The 18,687-nt window shown below is 42.1% G+C and overlaps 2 protein-coding genes across 4 annotated transcripts in view; one reads left to right on the top strand and one right to left on the bottom strand.

Moving 5' to 3' along the window:
• Positions 1–3,242, top strand: part of CLDN10 (claudin 10) — a 130,030-nt gene extending 126,788 nt beyond the window's left edge. For both annotated transcript variants that reach the window (XM_062195275.1, XM_062195276.1), the window contains exons 4-5: positions 2,283–2,390; positions 2,966–3,242. In XM_062195275.1, coding sequence (XP_062051259.1) covers positions 2,283–2,390; positions 2,966–3,089 — 232 coding nt within the window. In that variant the 3' untranslated portion in view covers positions 3,090–3,242. The remainder of the gene's footprint in view (positions 1–2,282; positions 2,391–2,965) is intronic.
• A 1,782-nt stretch (positions 3,243–5,024) lies between these two features.
• DZIP1 (DAZ interacting zinc finger protein 1) overlaps positions 5,025–18,687 on the bottom strand; it is a 55,224-nt gene continuing 41,561 nt past the window's right edge. For both annotated transcript variants that reach the window (XM_062194023.1, XM_062194024.1), the window contains 8 exons: positions 14,383–14,545; positions 13,937–14,066; positions 13,324–13,377; positions 11,825–12,018; positions 11,033–11,095; positions 9,931–10,061; positions 8,738–8,912; positions 5,025–6,706 (listed from right to left, as the gene is read on the bottom strand). In XM_062194023.1, coding sequence (XP_062050007.1) covers positions 6,627–6,706; positions 8,738–8,912; positions 9,931–10,061; positions 11,033–11,095; positions 11,825–12,018; positions 13,324–13,377; positions 13,937–14,066; positions 14,383–14,545 — 990 coding nt within the window. In that variant the 3' untranslated portion in view covers positions 5,025–6,626. The remainder of the gene's footprint in view (positions 6,707–8,737; positions 8,913–9,930; positions 10,062–11,032; positions 11,096–11,824; positions 12,019–13,323; positions 13,378–13,936; positions 14,067–14,382; positions 14,546–18,687) is intronic.

Genomic DNA, 18,687 nt, shown 5'->3' with positions numbered 1-18,687 from the left:
GTGGTTCTCTAAAATCAGCTCTGAAATATACGATCTTATTAAATGTTTGTCTCTGATGGAACTCACCATGGAATTCAAGTGGAGATTATATTATCCTTGGAATAGTCTATCCAGTGACTTGAAGAAAAGTAAAATAAAATAAAATGGAATGAGCGAACCAGTTCTTAATACATGTAGAAGCTAAACCCATGATTATTAAATGCTTTCAGAAAGTTTCAAGATGGCTTAAACCAATGTAGACTAATTCCTGCCCTGCCTGGTAACTTATCCCGTGTGTTAGAAATACATTGTGTGCACGTTTATCATGTTCCTGTCCATGGGTTCAGAGTGCCAACCAGTGGCTCATAATTCCTGTCACCTTCAACCGTCAACTGACCACTCTTAGTACTTATAGACTTATTTTTAATCAACCACAATCCCCGGCACTGTCATCCTATTTTCATAAAGTTCAATATTTTAAGAAAAAAAATCTCAGACATTTCTTTGGGGTCATATTTACAGGTATGAGAAATACTAAGGTATAGTTTTGAGAGAGAAGACAGCCTACGGCATAGGGAGGGAAAAATAGAGAAAAATAGAAATGACTGAAATTGTAGAGTAGCCATCCTATAATAATATCCTCCACACAGAGGTTTTTCTATCATGCTCATTCCGATAGTTGTCTGAGTAGTAAACAGATGGAGGGACAGGTCTGGTGCCAACTTGCTGCAGGGCACCCAGATATCTTAAAGTAGTCCAATGACACACACCTGCAGGTTGGCAGGCACTCGGCTTGTTTAAGTGTGCAATCGCACTAAAACAGCATACAAGCAGGGCTGACTGTGGAAACCTGGAGCATCAGTTGGACTGCATAGCATCATAGTTAATGAGAGTATCGTTTATAAAACTCCCGATGTGACAGTCCCAATCCGACAGCACTTTGCTTTCTCACCTGTGCGCTTCACTCCTCAGTCCTATATCAAGTTGTAATTTTGTGGATCAACTGTCTGTCCGTGCCATTGCCCCTGTGGGAACCCTTGGAGAAGTTTCTGGGCTCCTGGTGGGCCTGTTCCTGGCCCCATCTGCCACCCTGACTTCCCGGGAAGGGCACCACGAGAGTGAGCAAAGAAGGGAACGGGGGCACCATGTGTTGTGCACACAAACCTCATTCCAGTTGCAAGGGCACCAGTGGACCCTGAGCCCCTGCACCCCTGCCAGTCTGGCTTGCTGCTTTCCTGGCGAGTGGTGGGGGCCACACAGTCCCACAAACACTGCTGCAATTCCAGACTCAATCCCAAGGCTGTCCCTGGCTGTGCACCTGCTTCTAGGGGAGAGGGAGACGCATCGTGGCCGCCATCTTCCCTTCATCGCTACTTTCCTTATCTCATCTCCCCTGGGGATTCTGTAGCATGAAAACCCTGGCTTATTTTACACTGGGAAGCACCACTGGAGATCTGCTTGCCTTACATCGGAGGTTTATGCGCCCAAATGAGTCACTTTCTTTTTTTTTTTTTTTTTTTAAACAAACAAAACCAAACCCCAGCCTATTCTTCAGGGAAAAGATGAGCAAACATGGGAACGCACACAGTTCCTGAGACTGTGGTATACTTTTCTCATTGCTTATTTGTTTTTCTGCATGAATGTTCCTCCCCTAAAAGGATTTCCTCTAACCCTCTACTTCGTGGTTCTCAGTAGCACCATCCCTACCTTTGTACACAGACGTCCCCCAGGGCGGGACTATCAGAGTACTGTGCCTGCTGTCTGGGAGATGCTTGATAGTAATTCATTATAAATGATAGCTCTTCTCACTGGTAGGGTGACAAAGACGATGGTGCTGCTGAGGGCACCTTGTAGCATCATTTGTGCCTGGCCGATGTTTCATAAACCTCTACTGAATTGACCTGAGATGAAAGCCAAGACTGCCTTCTATTGTCTAACTACACTCTTGCCTACGTAGTTCACCCCATGAAACAGAAAATAATAGATGGAAAGAAGGTGAGGCGAAGGCAGAGCCCAGAGAAAGGTGTTGGATGTGGCAGCAGTCCCAAGCTGGCTGGCTTCACTTCCACCTGCCCTATACAGATGCTGTCTTTCCTATCAGGATGCTGGGGAGCAACAGTAAAGTAACGGCTGTGTGAAGAGTTTAAGGCATTGTGCGGATTACAGATGTCACAACTTCCTTTACAAGTTCCAACTGCAAACACTTATAAGGAGCATTTAGTAAATGTTGGCTAGTGGAGTGAAATGCTGTTCACCCCCCGCAAATAAGCAAGCCATAATGCTTGTGTGATACTTCCTCGCAGGTATGAATTGGGAGCCGCTCTGTTCATTGGATGGGCAGGAGCCTCACTCTGCATAATTGGTGGTGTCATATTTTGCTTTTCAATATCTGACAACAGCAAAACACCCAGGTATGAAAGAGACAAAAATTACCTCTCAAAAAGTACAATACTATTGTAAATCATTACATGTGAGATAAATTATAGATAGTCCATATGTTCTTAGAGACGTCAAAAGCTCAGAATTGGAAAAGGTTAGGAACATCATTAATGTTTTTTTTTTTTTTTAAAGTCTGTATCATTAATCTATTCCAAAGCTACTTCTGTATGGACAGATGTGAGCCTAAATATGAACACATGTTCTTCAGCCTGGCCTCATCATACTTTTCACGTAGGCAGGAATTGTTGATGAAGGTCACCCGTAAGCCTACCAGGTTCCAGGAAGATGAGTTAAAAAAAAAAAAAAAACAGTTTTGGTTGGAAGAGAATGGCTAAACAAAGGAACAGGTGATGCATTCTACAGAGATCTTTGTCACTACAGCTCTCCTGAAACGAAGCTGCAGTGTGTCTTGGGTGCAGTGGGAAGTGAGCTAAGAAAGAAGACGACTCACACTTAGCTGTTGATGGAGACAGGCACAAGGGGTCTCTTTCCATTTTTGTTTGTCCTCCATGTGGACCAGATCCTACAACTGTGTTTTGCCTTGCAGAATGGCATACACGTACAATGGAGCCACGTCTGTCATGTCTTCTCGGACAAAGTATCATGGTGGAGAAGGAGATTTCAAATCTACAAACCCTTCAAAACAGTTTGATAAAAACGCCTATGTCTGAAAGAGCCCTGCTGGTGACCTGTGATCCCAAGGTGGTCCCGTCAAGACCCTCCTATAATCAACACTCAAACTGTTTTTTAATATGAATTGGAAGACTTTGTTGATTGTACGGATGTAAATGTTCTATACAGTTATATACTAATCATTTTCTGTTGTGGCTTTCTATGCAAAATAAACAGGTTCTTTACAAGACTTGTAATATTTTTATAATATAGGATACATAGTATTTGGTACCACAAAGGTTAAGAAGTCTTTTATAGTACATCCTTTGTATCATCCACATATTTGTCCCTACCATTCCTTATGTTTCTTGTGATTCATAAGCTGACAGAAGGCATATGAGGAATGGAGTCTGCTAAGCACTATGGGGACAGCCTGAGACTACTGCCCGAAAGGCAGGAAGGTTAAATAGAGCTGCTACTGGCTGTGTTAAGTTCTCGTTTCCTACGCCTGTCTGCCATGACTGTCTTTCATTGTGATTGCTCAAGTTTTGACTAATGGAACCAAGATGTCACTGCCTTTTATACGGCAGATCCATCTTCTGTAGCTGCTTAGGCTTCTGTGACACGGAAAACCAAGTCCTGGGACGCTGGCATCAGCAAAGACCCAGCTAGGGAAACTGGCCATGGTGGAATCTCGAGCCAGTAAGGAAGTCCCGGAGCCTGCTTGGTGCCCGCCTTACTCAGATCTGATGGGTTAAGCTGCTGTGCACCTCACAGCTCCTGTCTGTGGAATTGAGAGACTTGCCATTTTTCAAGGCATGTAAGTTGCTCCAGGGATTTCTGAACAAAGACCTAGATTTATTTCACTTCCCGAGCCCTAACCCCCGCACCCCTCACAGCCATTCTGTCTGGTACATGCTTTACTCCTGTTACTCTGCATTCATCAAGGAGGAAATCAGAGCATAAGTAACTCACCACAGTAGTAGTAACAAAACTGAACTTCAAACTGAAGCTGTTGAGGGTAAAATACATAGTTCCAAGCTGTGGACAAGAATTGATAGCTGTGTTATCCGTGAGTAAGAAACTGTCCAATATGAATAACAGCCTAGGTGAATGCATGATTTTCCTGAACCATTAAAGACTTAAAGGGAAAATGAAGGTGCTAAATGAAGAAGTTGGTTAGAAATTTCTTTTTTAAATCCATACCATGATAATACTTGAAATACCTTTTCTAGATACTAATTCACTGAAAGACATAACTTGGAGACAGGATTGTGTGGCTGTGCGTTTGAAACATTTTTTTAAATCAAAGTCTGAGTGAGAGAAATGTTTCCTTTGATAGAAGATGTTAGGGAGGGAGGGGATGAAGCTACAGAAGAGCTCTGTTAGTCATCAGATACTGGTTGGCTGGACATCCAAGACGGGCAACAGAGGGTAGCAGTCCAGAGAAAACTGAACAAACCCAATCTAATAGGGAAAAATGCCAGTACTACGCAGAGAAGTAAAAGGACTGGCCTTTCTGACGTGGGGTATGGACCTTGTTTCAGTACTGGGCTTACTGAGCAGAGGTGTGTTAACATTTCCACTCAGGAGTGCAGACTTGGTAGACAACCTGGCAACAGAGACCTGATTTAAAGTCTGTGATTGCTACTTCTTGCTGTATGGCCTTTGGAGAATTACTTAATAACTCAATTTCTCACATATTTAGGCTGTGGATTAGAACAATAATTATGTCTCAGAGGTGTTCTAGTTAATGAACTAACACATGTTAAAAACCACCAACTGGCTAAATATCTGTTAAATAAATGAATGAACAAAGTTACCCATGGGCCATCTCTGGGCTGGTGCCTTTTTATAGGCTGCTGCTCTTTTCAATTTACTACTTATTGTAAGTTTTCTATTTACTACTCATGAAAATTTGATGTTTATTAAATCTAAGAAACATACAAATAAAGTGAGTACACGAGTTACTTCAAAACGTTCATGGAAAATGCAATTAAAAGGTGAGTTTACTTGGATCTAAAATTTTTTTAAAGATTGTATGTATTTATTTGAAAGGCAAAGTTACAAAAAGGGACAGAGGGAGGGAGGGAGAAAGAAAGGAAGGGAGAGACCTTCCATGTGCTGGTTCAGTCCCTAGATGGCTGCAACAGCCAGGACTGGGCCAGGCCAAAACCAGGAGCCTGGAACTCCATACAGGTCTCCCATGTGGGTGGCAGGGCCCAAATACTTGAGCCATCTTCCACTACCTTCCCAGCCGCAACAGCAGGAAGCTGGATCAGAAGTGGAGGAGCCGGGACTTGAACTGGAGCTCATATGAGATGCAGGAGTCGCAGGAAGCAGGTGAACCTGCCATCACAATGCTGGCCACTGATATAAAAGATTTTTGAATTCTTGCTTCATTTTTTCATACTATGCATTTTCTAGCAACTTTCTGAAGACCCCTTGTATCTGCATGAAGAGAAGTTGGAAGGATATTTTTGAGGCTAGGAATGAGCTACAAGTGCAAACAGCCGTGGGCGGGTGAAGACAAAGATTCATCCTGATGTCAGGCTGGGGTGTGACATAGCACAAGTACAGGTTTGACTCAAAAACTGTCTCCAATAACTCAGCCACAGGCACAGGAAACAATGGAAGGCTTTACTGGAAGGGTTGACGGAATGAAGAGATCCAAAACCCAACAAACCATGTGCTTCAAGTGTTACTTTTTTGGAAACAGTACAGGTTAGTATCACAAAGTGTAAAAAATTTACAAAAAAAAAAAAAAAAAGCTTATATGAATTTTCTGACCTTTGATAATGTTCAAGAATTAACTAAATGAATTTTGAGGTATTTTATAATAAGAAGTGAGTGTTTTACAGAAAGTCAAAACAAACCACATACACATGAATTTAGTGATGACTCCCCATCTTTTCCATTCATATTCTGATAACTGGCTTTCAGAATAGCTATATTTTATTCATAAAATATCCAAGATAAAGATTATGCTGCAGAACCTAACAGTAATAGCAACATGCTTTCCAGTAAGCTAAGTATGACAAAGGTCCTTCAGGAGAATGTATTGAACATAGACCTAGCTATATTGTTGCAATTCAAAACTTCTATATGAAAAATAACCAGTCTAATGTGTAAGATTTGACTGATTCTACTAATACAGTTTTAAAGATACCAACAGAATTATAATATAAACACTTTCCAGTGTGACAGTACACATAAGAAAATTTCAAAAAGTTGTAATAATTCAAACCAAGATTTACTATAAATTATAAGAAAAGGCCTGACTTAAAAATTATGGAAAGGAATACACTCAACACTAGAGTACCGTTCTGAAGAAAACAAACTTTTATGACTTCAACGACATGTTATTTTTCAAGCAGAAGTCTTAAACACCTTTATATGCTTCAAAATACTGTGGACAATTGGTTTTTTAATACTGTATGAAGTGCCGTAAAAGAGATCCTTGTTCTCTGAGTCGGCTTCCTTGTTATTGTGGGAAACGCTCTAAGGCAGGAGCATGGCACGCGTGGAGGCAGGTTACTAAAAACCTGAGACAGACGGTTGACTTCTGGATGAATCTTCTGACCCGGGAGTTTCGGTTATACATCTGAAGAGTCACTCCAATCCGACACGGTTACTAAACTGCTTTGTAAGGTGTTTGATTCGTTCTCTTGAAGTCCTGTGGAGCCGGAAGGAGAAAGGAGGAAGAGAAGGGCCCAATGGTTAAACAGACTGTCAAGCCTGTAGAAATCCATAATTTCATATTGTCATTCGTCACTCAGGGGCCCTCCAGCCCCCACGAGCCATGTTGGAAGGCTGCTGGGAAGTCCATCCACAAGTTAGCCACAGCTCTGCTCCCTCCACCCCCCGCAGGACCCCGGTTTGTGAGGTCCTGCCCTGCAGCCTACAAGCTCCTGGGCTGAGCGCACTTGGTCCTGCCTCTCTCCCGTTCCCCCGTGTTCAGCCTGGGGCCCCGGTGTTCAGGGTGCTCAGGACATTTGTGCTGTTGTTGGTGACTCTAAATGAACAAATATCAAGAAAGGAGAAGAAAACCAGCAAGTCGGGTTGGGATGAGTGTTGAAAAGACACTTCCTAGGGTCGATGAGCTTCAATAAAAAAGTGCCATGATCTTGAGCCACTGAAGCGGTCTTTTGATTTTCAACAATTGGGGTGGATCCTTAGGCCGATGACAGATAACTTCCTGATGGGTTACATGGTGGCTGTGCTATAAGTTGACAGTGTGAGGGGAAGACATAGGTGACATGCGAGTGGCAGAGAAAAGGCAAAGTGAAGGGAACAGGAGCACCTACTGAAATATAAAGACCTACATGTATTAGTTTACAAACTGGGCGTAGACGTAATGAAGAGGGGCCTAAGTGACTGGTGAGAATGAGTCCAGGCCACCTCTGTGCAGGACATCCATAGCTAATGTCCAAGGCAGAAGGATCAAGGCCTCTTACCAGAGACCTGGAGATGCCCACCAGAGGCACCAAAGGCAGCTGACACACAACTTGACTTCCACCATCTGCAAGAATTACTTTCATGAAAAATATTAATTAGGGGCCGGCGCTGTGGCATAGCAGGTAAAGCTGCTGCCTGCAGTGCCGGCATCCCATGTGGGCATCGGTTCAAGTCCTGGCTGCTCTACGTCTGATCCAGCTCTCTGCTATGGCCTGAGAAAGCAGTAGAAAATGGCCCAAGTCCTTGGGCCCCTGCACCCGTGTGGGAGACCTGAAGAAGCTCCTGCCTCCTGGCTTTGGAATGGCCCGGCCCTGGCTGTTGCAGCCATCTGGGGAGTGAACCAGAAGATGGAAGACCTCTCTCTCTGCCTCTGTCTCTCTGTAACTCTGCCTTTCAAATAAGTAAATAAATCTTAAAAAATATATTAATTAGAAAATTTTTTAACTTTCAAAATTAAACCAATTGAGAGTTAAGTTATGGGACTTAACCAGGCTCTACACTAGGTGGATGGAAACCATTTAACGAAGGATTTCATTTATAGTTCATCCCACTGACTACAGTGAAACTGCCTTGGAAGAAAATCAAGAAAAATACTTGGTAGGGAAACAGGACTGCAGGAATACTGCCAGAAGAATGGTCTCATTCAGCTTTCAGATCGGCAATTTTAACATCTAAGGGCACCTGCACAAAGGGGATGTTTTGCTTGGACATTTCCAACACTAACAAAAAAATTTTTTTTTAGGATTTGTTTATTTTATTTTATTTATTTGTAAAGCAGAGTGACAGAGAGAAAGAGAGATCTCATCTACTGGTTCACTCCCCAAATGGCCACAAGGGAGCCAGGAGTTACACTGTGGTTTCCTACATGGGTGGCAGCAGTCCAAGTATTTGGACCATCCTCCACCTGCTTTTCCCAGGTCCATTAGCAGGGAGCTGGATCAGAAGCAGAGCAGTCGGGACTGAAACTGGCCCCACTGATACGGGATGCTGGGATTGCAGGTGGTAGTTTAATCTACTGCAGCACAATGCTGGCCCCCTAAAGTTTTTAAAGACCAAAGGTAAGGCCTAAAGTTACATGAAAATGCTTAGTCACGTTATGTACAAACTCAGTCCTTATTAAAATAGCAGAAGAGCATCAAGTTCTTGGTTATGCCAACTGTCTGATGAATGTGAGTGTAACTGAAATAGGTACTAATAGAAAAGCAGAACAACTAAGCGGCAAACGGGCTAAGATAGGAAAGCAGCGAACCTTCTCCCATGGGCCCCCTAGGGGTCAGTGAACTCCAGGCCTTCAGCAGTTGAGTGGGATTTGCTTCACTCTTCACAGGTGGCGGTTCCTTCTGTTCTCGCCCAGGTCTTTTCCCCAGAGACTTTTCTTCCTCTAGGGATGATATATCCCAGTCGTCTTCATCCACATCTGTGCACTGAAAGAAAGGCGTGCAGAGTGATTCGTGTGTCTAGGAGAGACGGTGCCCAGCCATCGGGCTGGGACCTAATGAGCAGCTGGCACTACAGCGGCCATTTCTGCAGGGAACTGAAGTAGACTTGTGAGTCCAGATCTTGAAGACTAAAGAAGTCACCTGTTCTTTGTTCCATGGCGGAGCTGGATTTTTCCTACTCTTCCCCGTCATGAATTTAGAAAGTTCCAGAAGTATTGCATTGCAGGCGTATGAACTGTCAGGGTGAGTGACCTCACATGGGAGCCCCGTGCAAAGGGCCCCTGCCTGAGAAAAGCAGATTTTGAGTGCTTTCCAAAGGAAGACACTTAACTGTCTCTTGACAGACACACAACTCTTTTTTTCTTTTTCTTTCTTTTTTTTTTTTTTTTTTTTTTGGCCATGTTTTGACTTACGTAACACAAGTAGCACGAATGAAAGTAATTTGGTGGGAAGTTCTGGATTCCATGAATAAATAGGGTAAGAATTAAGTCTGAGTGAAAATTAGGATAAAAATTAAATCTCAGTGAAAAATGAAGGCAAGAGAGACCACCGCAGGCAGACCCTGTCCACACAGATGCGCTGTGTCCAGAAATAGGGCAGGTCCCCATACACAGCCACAAGTCCAGGCCCTGGGGGTCAGAACCACCCAGGAAGTGTCAGGCCCCCATTTCTGGATGTGCCTGGATGCGACTGTGGAGGCCCCGGGTTCTAGCCAGTCACAGAGCTCTTTGTACAAGAAGGATCCACACGCAGCATACATACACATGACAGGAGTTTGCAAACCTGTTAAGTGTGATATGCAAATGATGTCTAGCACCAGTTATCACTTCAATAGCTCAGATTCTCCACGGAATGGAAAGAAACACAACACTGAAGATAAGGTGAAAATATCAACTTCTATACTAAAGATTGTGTTTTATACTTCACTGTGAAAAATGCAGATTAAGGTGTATTAGTACAAAAGATGAATTAATGCATGCTAGGCGAGCAAAAGTGGTCTCACCTTTAGTTCTTGCAATTCTTCCTTTTTGACGAACATCTCAGGAACACTAACCCCACCAGCTGGCTTAGTCCCATTTCTGTGATGTGGAGCTGTTTTCTCAACTTGTTCAGTTAGTGTTTTGACGGAAGTTCCTATAGAATCAATGGAAAACAGTTAAAAATTTGTATCTTCAGTTCCAAAACAACCTTAAAGGCAATGCTGAAAGTGTCTAAGCTTTACATTCAATGATATATTATTCATGTAAAATCAACTGATAGATTTGGGGGTTGAGTAAAAGTTAAAACTTTTTTTTTTTTTGACAGACAGAGTGGACAGTGAGAGAGAGAGACAGAGAGAAAGGTCTTCCTTTTTGCCGTTGGTTCAGCCTCCAATGGCCGCCACGGCTGGCGCGCTGCGACCAGCACACCGCGCTGATCCGATGGCAGGAGCCAGGTGCTTCTCCTGGTCTCCCATGAGGGTGCAGAGCCCAAGCACTTGGGCCATCCTCCACTGCACTCCTGGGCCACAGCAGAGAGCTGGCCTGGAAGAGGGGCAACTGGGACAGGATCGGTGCCCCGACCGGGACTAGAACCCGGTGTGCCGGTGCCGCAAGGCGGAGGATTAGCCTATTGAGCCACGGCGCCAGCCAAAACTTATAATATCTTATAAAACAAGATAAACCATGCTCCTCCAGACAAGGAGCTATCGCGTTTTCATCTTAATGAAGCTTGATCTCACTACGATATATGTTCAGAAACTCTAACTTCAGTGAAGCAACCGACAGGGATGGCATTTTCAAAAACAGAATGAATTGTTTTTTAAGTCAACCAGTTATACATTACATAATTGTACAAATATATGGCAAAGTTGGCCCTCCACATCTGTGGATTCAACAAACCATGGGTCAGAAATACTAAGGGAAAACAATCATGTTTGTATTGATCATGTAAAGACTTTTTTTTTCTTGTCATGATTCCCTAAACAATCTAGTATATCAGCTATTTGCATGGCATTTGCATTGTGCTAGGTATTATAGGTAACTGAGCAATGAGTTATAGTGCACAGAGGAAGTGTGTGGGTTACAAACACACACCATGTCTTTCCAACTAAGGGATTTGCATACCTGCAGGCTTATTATGGGGTGCGGCCTGGAACCAATCCACCGCAGGTACAGCGGGATGGCTGTCTATGAAAATTACATACAAATCATAGGTTAATTATATCTGATATTTAAGATGTAGTTTTAAAAATTACAGTAGATAAAATTTCTTTAAAAACAAAAACGGACCCACTACTTCTCTTCAGCAAATTGCCAGCACTCACAGAGCAGGACTGTGTAGAACTGACCCATTCTAAAAGGCAGCACAGTGGACTGTAACAACCATTCCCATGGTTGTCCAGTGTTACAGGTTGAGCTGTGTCCCCTCAAATTCACATGTTAAAGTCCTCACCCCCAGCACCTTAGAATGTGACCGTATTTGGAAACAGGATTCCTTAAAGAGGTCAACCAAAGTAAGGTCGTTCGTAGGGTGGACTCTATTCCAGTGTGACCGGTGCCCTTAGGATCTTGGGAGATCTGGGTGCAGAACGCAGGGAGGAGACAGCCATCCAAGGACGGCAGCGCACAGCAGGTCCTTCCCTCACAACCCTCGCACAGAACCAGCCCTGCTAGCAGGGAGCCATGCTGTGGCAATTTCTGTGCTTCGGGCCCCGCTGTGTGGGGTGCCTCACTGTGGCAGTCCCAGTTCCTTCCTCCTTCCCCTTGGCCATGGGTTGGTTGCTAAGCACTGCCCGTGTTCCTGAGCAGCACCTTCTGGATCAGCCCTCTCTCCTGCTCACACACTCTCCCAGCACCTGGTGAGGACCCCTGCCCTAACTGAAATTCCCAGGAGGTTTTTCAACCATCAAAGCTCACCTGCAGGTTTGGGGAAAACGTTCAGTTCCTCTACTTCGCTGCACTCGGTCCAGTCAGTGTCACTTTTGGCGGCGGCCTGTGCAACGTTACTCTTGTTGCTTTTAGAGGACTTCACAGGAAGTAGGTCTGGGGACGAGTACATCTGGATGATGTCCTCTTCATCCAGCTCCTCCTCCGAACTGAAGGGAGGGGTCCTACACAGATCAAGATTGACAGACAATGGGCCTCTGAAAGCGGTAGGACCGTCCCCACGCAGAGAGCAGCACCACCAACAATGCCTGGGTGTGGTGGTGCAGGTGGATCACAGACAAGATGGCCTTGAGGCCCAATCCCACACGAGGCAGAGTGGTCACTGCTCTTCTAGATCTGCCAGACCCGAGGCACGTGGATCCAGGTGGACCGAAGTCCCCACTTTTCCCTTCTCAACCCAAGTGTGTGGATTCTTTCCACTCTGTGTTTTTTTCTACTCTGGTTTTTACATACCTAAGAGGAACACTTCTCAGGGGAAGACAAACAGGTATCACCATAAAACCGCCCCATCTTTTAAGACAATGTCATTGCCTACAACCAACCTTCACACTGCACCTTGCAGGGTGCTTTTACATACGCAATCTCATTTGTATTATCACGGGAATTCACCCCCATTTTAAAATGAAATAGAGGCTCAGAGCAGTGTCTGTTCATTTGAAGATTACTCATCGAGCACCTAAATCCCAGGCAATGTGTCAGTCATAAGTGTTGATCCAGTCCTGCTACATCCCATGACATAAAGCTCTTCCCATAAACATCCACACATGAAAAGTGCTTCTGAAGGGTGAATGATTTGTCCCTCAGTGCCTCAGTGAACAGACATTTATGGTCTGATATCTCCAGAATAAGGCAATTATGATAAAATTTAATTATAAAATTAGTCTTGGTCATAATTAATCACCATACTATAACTCTAGTTTGAGTATAAGCGCTGAGCCTTTCATATATTCTCATTTAGTATGTAGAAAAAGCCTGGGTAAAAGGCAGCGTTATCCATAATACAGATGAGAAACCTGAGGCTTTAAACACCAATCAGCTGAGTCAGCGACACACAGCTGATGAAGCAACCGAGCTAGCTTCTTGGTTTTGTAAGAGAACCTAACAGAGTAAGGTCTCGGATCATTAACGTCGACCAGTAGCTGAAACACTAAAATGCCACCTGAAACGGATGTACACTCTCATGGTAAAGCCATTCAAAGTCACATCATCCATATGATTTAATTAATTAAAATCACCCTATAGGGTGAGGTGGGGTCAGGGAAGGGGGATGCCTATGGCATGGCTCCTTAGTACTGCTGATTTATATAATAACTGAGAAGGAGACGAAGACCTGTCAGAAAAGAACCATAAGTTAATGATGTCTAACAAGTAGAGCTTCAGTCAGCCACAATGATGGTACCAATTTACAATGAAAAGAACATTCAGTTAGAAGAATTTTTAATATGACCCTCCTTTCCCCAAGTACTCACGTAAGAGTTGAAGACTTTCTGGGAAAATTATCTTCCACTGTATTTTTCTTAATTCTAAAAAAACAACAAAAATATTTCTAAACTGCATGAATGAATAGTATAAAGAAAAATTTTATGGAATTGGTGATTTTTTGGTATATTAAAGAGAGAGAATTGTAACAAGTCTCCCAGTAGCAATGAGATACAGGAATTCCAAGTGTGATTGTCTCACGGGCCCAACACCATTATGGGGCTGCCCCCCATGCCGAACTGTGGCCCCAGTGTGATGGCTTCTGGAAGCAGGGGCTTTGGCAGGTGATTAGACTTCAGTGAGGCCATGAGGGTGGGGCCCTCCTGATGGATGAGTGCCCTTATGGGAAGAGGAAGGGAGACTCTAGCTCTCTCACTGTCCTATCTGAGGACACAGTGAGAAGGCGGCTGTACGCAGGGCAGAATGAGAGCCCTAAACAGACTCCACCATGCCGGCACCCTGAGCTCAAATTCCAGTCTCCAGGACTGTGAGAAAATAAAGCTCTGTGCTTTAAGCTACGCGGTCCATGGTAGATTGTTGTGGAAGCCCGAGCGGATGAAGACAAACATTAATAAAAGAAGTCTGGCAGCTGGAAATACTCACTTTGGAACAGAGGTCCTATCAGTGAACACAGGTCTTTGTCTAACCAACAGTCTGTTTTTGGGAGGAAGTTGTATCGCTTTGGGTACTTCTCCAGTTGAAAGGGTGTCCATCTGAGGAACTCTGAACTTATCTGTAATAGTATTGTCATGCTTAAGACTCCATTGCCTTTTTCTCAGTAAGTAAAAAGCAAAACTAAATCTTCAACACTGTCAATACTGCTGTGGAAATGAACAAGCCTATCTCTAGGTTTCTGGAGTCTAGACTCCAATGTTGTTTTTTTTTTTTTTTTTAACAAAATCTGTGGCCCAGCATTTAACAGTACAAAGAGGAAGACGTTTGCCAGTGAAGTGCCACTGCAATGTTTGCAAACCCTTTAAAATTGTGACAAGATTATACAATTAAGCCCCTACCTGCAGCAATAAAATGGCAGTTGGGGACAGGCTTACCTGAAGACAGCAATGTTCTCTCCTCAATTTTGCAGCTGACCTGATGGCCAATGAGTTCTCGAATTTGTTGCATGTTCGGTATTTGTCTTTCCCGTTCATGTCTGGCTGATTCCACGGTTCTTAACACTCTGTTCAAGCGATCAGTCGGAATACCACGTATATCCTGAAGGAGTGTGATGTGAAGTTAATCAGTTACCCTGGGATTTTTTTTTTTTTTCATTTCATAGGCATATGTTGGCATTAACTATACCACTGTTTCAATCCATCCTTTCTGGGCTCCAGCTGCATGGAGGATGGGGGATGCCCTCAATATGGAACATTCTGTTCCTGGCCCCAAAAGCAGTTCACAGTGCAGCTGGACACATAAGGCACGTGTCTGACTATTTATGACTGGTTAGCCAACCATACAGTGTTGTGTGCAGTAACAACCAAATGCATCCACGAGCCAGAGGAATTTGAAGGAGAGAGGGAGGCCACTGGAGGTCCTGGCAGCCAGAGAGGCTGAGCTGTGCCCTGAAGGATGGATTGAGTCAAACAAGTAGGAACAAGGAGGGATACTTTGTGGGAAAGGCACATGTTGGGGCAGAAACAGACATGGCATGTCCCAAAGGCTATTGCTACAGAGGTCCAGCTGATAGAACCAGAAAAGGAGGCTGAAGGCAAACATGAAAAGCTTAAAAGTTATTCTACAGGGAAGAGAAAAGTCACCAGAGGTTACTTCCAGTTATGGAAGTAGCATAGTTGAAGAGATGATTTGAGAAAATTTATCTGGAATTGATGGGAATCTAGATAGAAGAAAAACTAGTTAAAGATCTATTTATTTAATAACAGTATCTCAGGCCCACATATCCATCCTTATCCCCACTACCCTGTCTTCCCATCCCTGGGAGTGGCTCAGCATCTGGTTGTCCAGTACAGAAACTCCATCATCAGGTTAAGTACCACATCCAAGAAGAAATTTTCTCGGATCTCAGTTATACAGTCAATCCCCTCCACACATCCTTTGCTTCACTTCATATAATCACACAAAGATCGGTCAACTGTCTGATCATCTGTTAATGTCTGTCTTCCTACCATGTAACTGCATCGAATATCTAATACAGTGCACACGTCAATCTTTCCTAATCAATATAAAAATGTCAAGTCATTTCAATCCAAATCCCAATGGGGGTTATTCTAGAGCTAGAGAAGTTGTTTGTAAACTTCACTGGAAAATAAAATATGGAAGAACCATCAAGAAGTTTTTCAAGTAACTAATGAAGACGGGATGAGCTATAGGAGATACTAAAATGCAAGACAAAGATACAATAAATAAGTATTATGTTGGCAAAGGATTACAATAAAACAGTGAAATGGCTGAAAACTTCAAATTTACATAGGAATGTCCTATATGATAAAAGTGTTATTTCAAATAAATGGGGAAAAGATGGATCATTCATCTGATCATACTGGTACAACTAATCCAACTGGAAATAGTTAGATCTCCAAATCACTGTTTTCAAATCCAATATGTAAAGTCTAGAATGACAAACATGCCCAGGAAATAAACTAGCCAAAATACTTCTCCATGCATCTAGGGGAGAAAGGAACAGAATCCTTCATAATCTTAGGATAAAATGAAATGTCCCAATTAAAATTAAAACCCCTAAAACATGCAAATAACCAACATGAAAAATTAGTTTCAAGAAACAACTTGCAGAGAACTACAGATATTGGATGAATGGCTTTGATTTCCTTGCTCTAGAAGAGTGTAAATGGAAAGTTTTAAAATTGACAATACTAAGAGTTGGGGAAAGATGTGGAGCTACTGGACTCTCATGTACTCTCAGGAATAGTGAGCTGGCATAGACACTTTGGAAAATTATTTGGTAGTACCTGTAATACTAAACATAAGCCTACCCTTTGGTCTGGCAATTTCATTCCTAGATATATATCCAAGAAAAAGGAAGGCCTATACCCACCAAAAGACATGTACAAGAACTGATAGCCAAGATCCCTAAAGTGGAAACCCAAATTTCCATCAGCCAGGGGAGAGATGACCTGCAGGGTATGCACAAACAGAAAGCCCCAGTGTGAATGAAGAACAAAGACAACAAGTATGGATCATATGAACAGGAACCATATGCAAAAGAAGAAACAAAGTACTACACAATATATAATCCCACTTGTATGAATACCTGCTACCTCTTATTGGAGAGTAGGGGGTGATATTGACTAGGAAAGCATAGAAGAAGGTCTTCAAGGGTGTTGGAAATACTCAGTCTCATCACCTGGGTGTAGTCACAGATCACACACACGTGTACACACACACACATCCATGTAAGTACAAGTAAATACACAAGACTACTTTAAAAAAAATGCATGGAATATAGATATGAATTTATTTTAGTACCAAAAAATTTTGGTAATATGTGGAAAATGCATATTATGAGAAAACAATGCATGGACTTCAAGAAACTTTTGCACCAAAATAAACTCATTTTTTTAATTCCACTTTGCCACAAACCTTTTGAAGTACCCTCATACACACATGAGTACACAAATATGTATATACATAAAAATATCCACATACACACAAACCTGTGTACTCACACATCCATCCATGTACCACTATACATGTATATGCACAAATGTGCACACCTATATACATTCTTCACACACATATCTATATACACCTAAGTACAAATACAGATACCTATACACACACACACACACACACTACTATATACATACACATGTACATCCAAGTACCACTATACATGTATATGCACAAATGTACACACCTATATACATTCTTCACACACATATCTATATACACCTAAGTACAAATACAGATACCTATACACACACACACACACACACACTACTATATACATACACATGTACATCCAAGTACCACTATACATGTATATGCACAAATGTACATACCTATATACATTCTTCACACACATATCTATATACACCTAAGTACAAATACAGATACCTATACACACACACATATACTACTATATACATACACATGTACATGTATATACTTAGGTTCATGCACACACACATATATATACATTTGTAAACACATGATACAGTTATATAAGTTCATCAAATTCAATTAATTTGCATACATTTTATATGTAAATGTCCATATGTAATATGATGTACCAAAATGATTCAATGTGGGAATCACAATCCACCCACCCATTTATTTGTGTGTACATATTGTATGTACGCATGGAAAAATTTTATTAAGAGTTTTATTTTAATTGGCTTATAGATAAGATTGTCCATAAATTTAAGCTGCTAAAATCAATCAAAGATACATTTTAATTCGTGTGACCTGAATCTCTGTATCATATGTTTTATACTTGTTGGTAGAAAGAAACTAAAAACATTTTATATGGTTGTGCTTAAGTTTACTGGTTAAACAAACTACACCATGTTAGATATTTAAGAGGTGTTTTCAAATACATGATTCTTAAAATTTAGAGAAGGCATTGGACCTTCTGGTAAATGTTTTATTAAGTTGTTATCTAATGGTTGAAACGGTTTGCTAAGTATCATGTAATATTGCTATTGTCAGCAAGCGATCTAGGACTTGCTCCCTCATTTCTCTATTCTAAGCCCAACTTGTTCTTTCTTTCTTTTTTTTTAATTAAACTTTTATTTAATGAATATAAATTTCCAAAGTACAGCTTATGGGTTACAATGGCTTCCCCCTCCCAAAACTTCCCTCCCACCCACAACCCTCCCCTTTCCCGCTCCCTCTCCCCTTCCAATCACATCATGATTCATTTTCAATTCTCTTTATATACAGAAGATCAGTTTAGTATATATTAGGTAACGATTTCACCAGTTTGCCCCCATATAGCAACACAAAGTGAAAAAAAATACTGTTGGAGTACTAGTTATAGCATTAAATAAGAGTGTACAGCACATTAAAGACAGAGATCCTACATAATATTTTTATTAAAAATTTAATTAATTTTCTATGCCATTTCCAATTTAACACCAGGTTTTTTTTTTTCATTTCCAATTATCTTTATAGACAGAAGATCGATTCAGTATATAATTAGTAAACACCTCATCAGTTTGTACCCACGCAGAAACACAAAGTGTAAAAATACTGTTTCAGTACTAGTTATAGCATCACTGCACATTAGACAACACATTAAGGACAGATCCCACATGGGATGTAAGTACACAGTGACTTCTGTTGCTGACTTAACAATTTGACACTCCTGTTCATGGCGTCAGTAATCTCCCTAGGCTCTAGTCATGAGTTGCCAGGGCTATGGAAGCCTTTAGAGT

The sequence above is a fragment of the Lepus europaeus genome, chromosome 6, assembly GCF_033115175.1.
Source record: "Lepus europaeus isolate LE1 chromosome 6, mLepTim1.pri, whole genome shotgun sequence".
Taxonomy (NCBI): domain Eukaryota; kingdom Metazoa; phylum Chordata; class Mammalia; order Lagomorpha; family Leporidae; genus Lepus; species Lepus europaeus.
The sequence above is the reverse complement of the archived record's forward strand: the minus strand, read 5'-3'. Positions and strand labels throughout refer to the sequence as shown.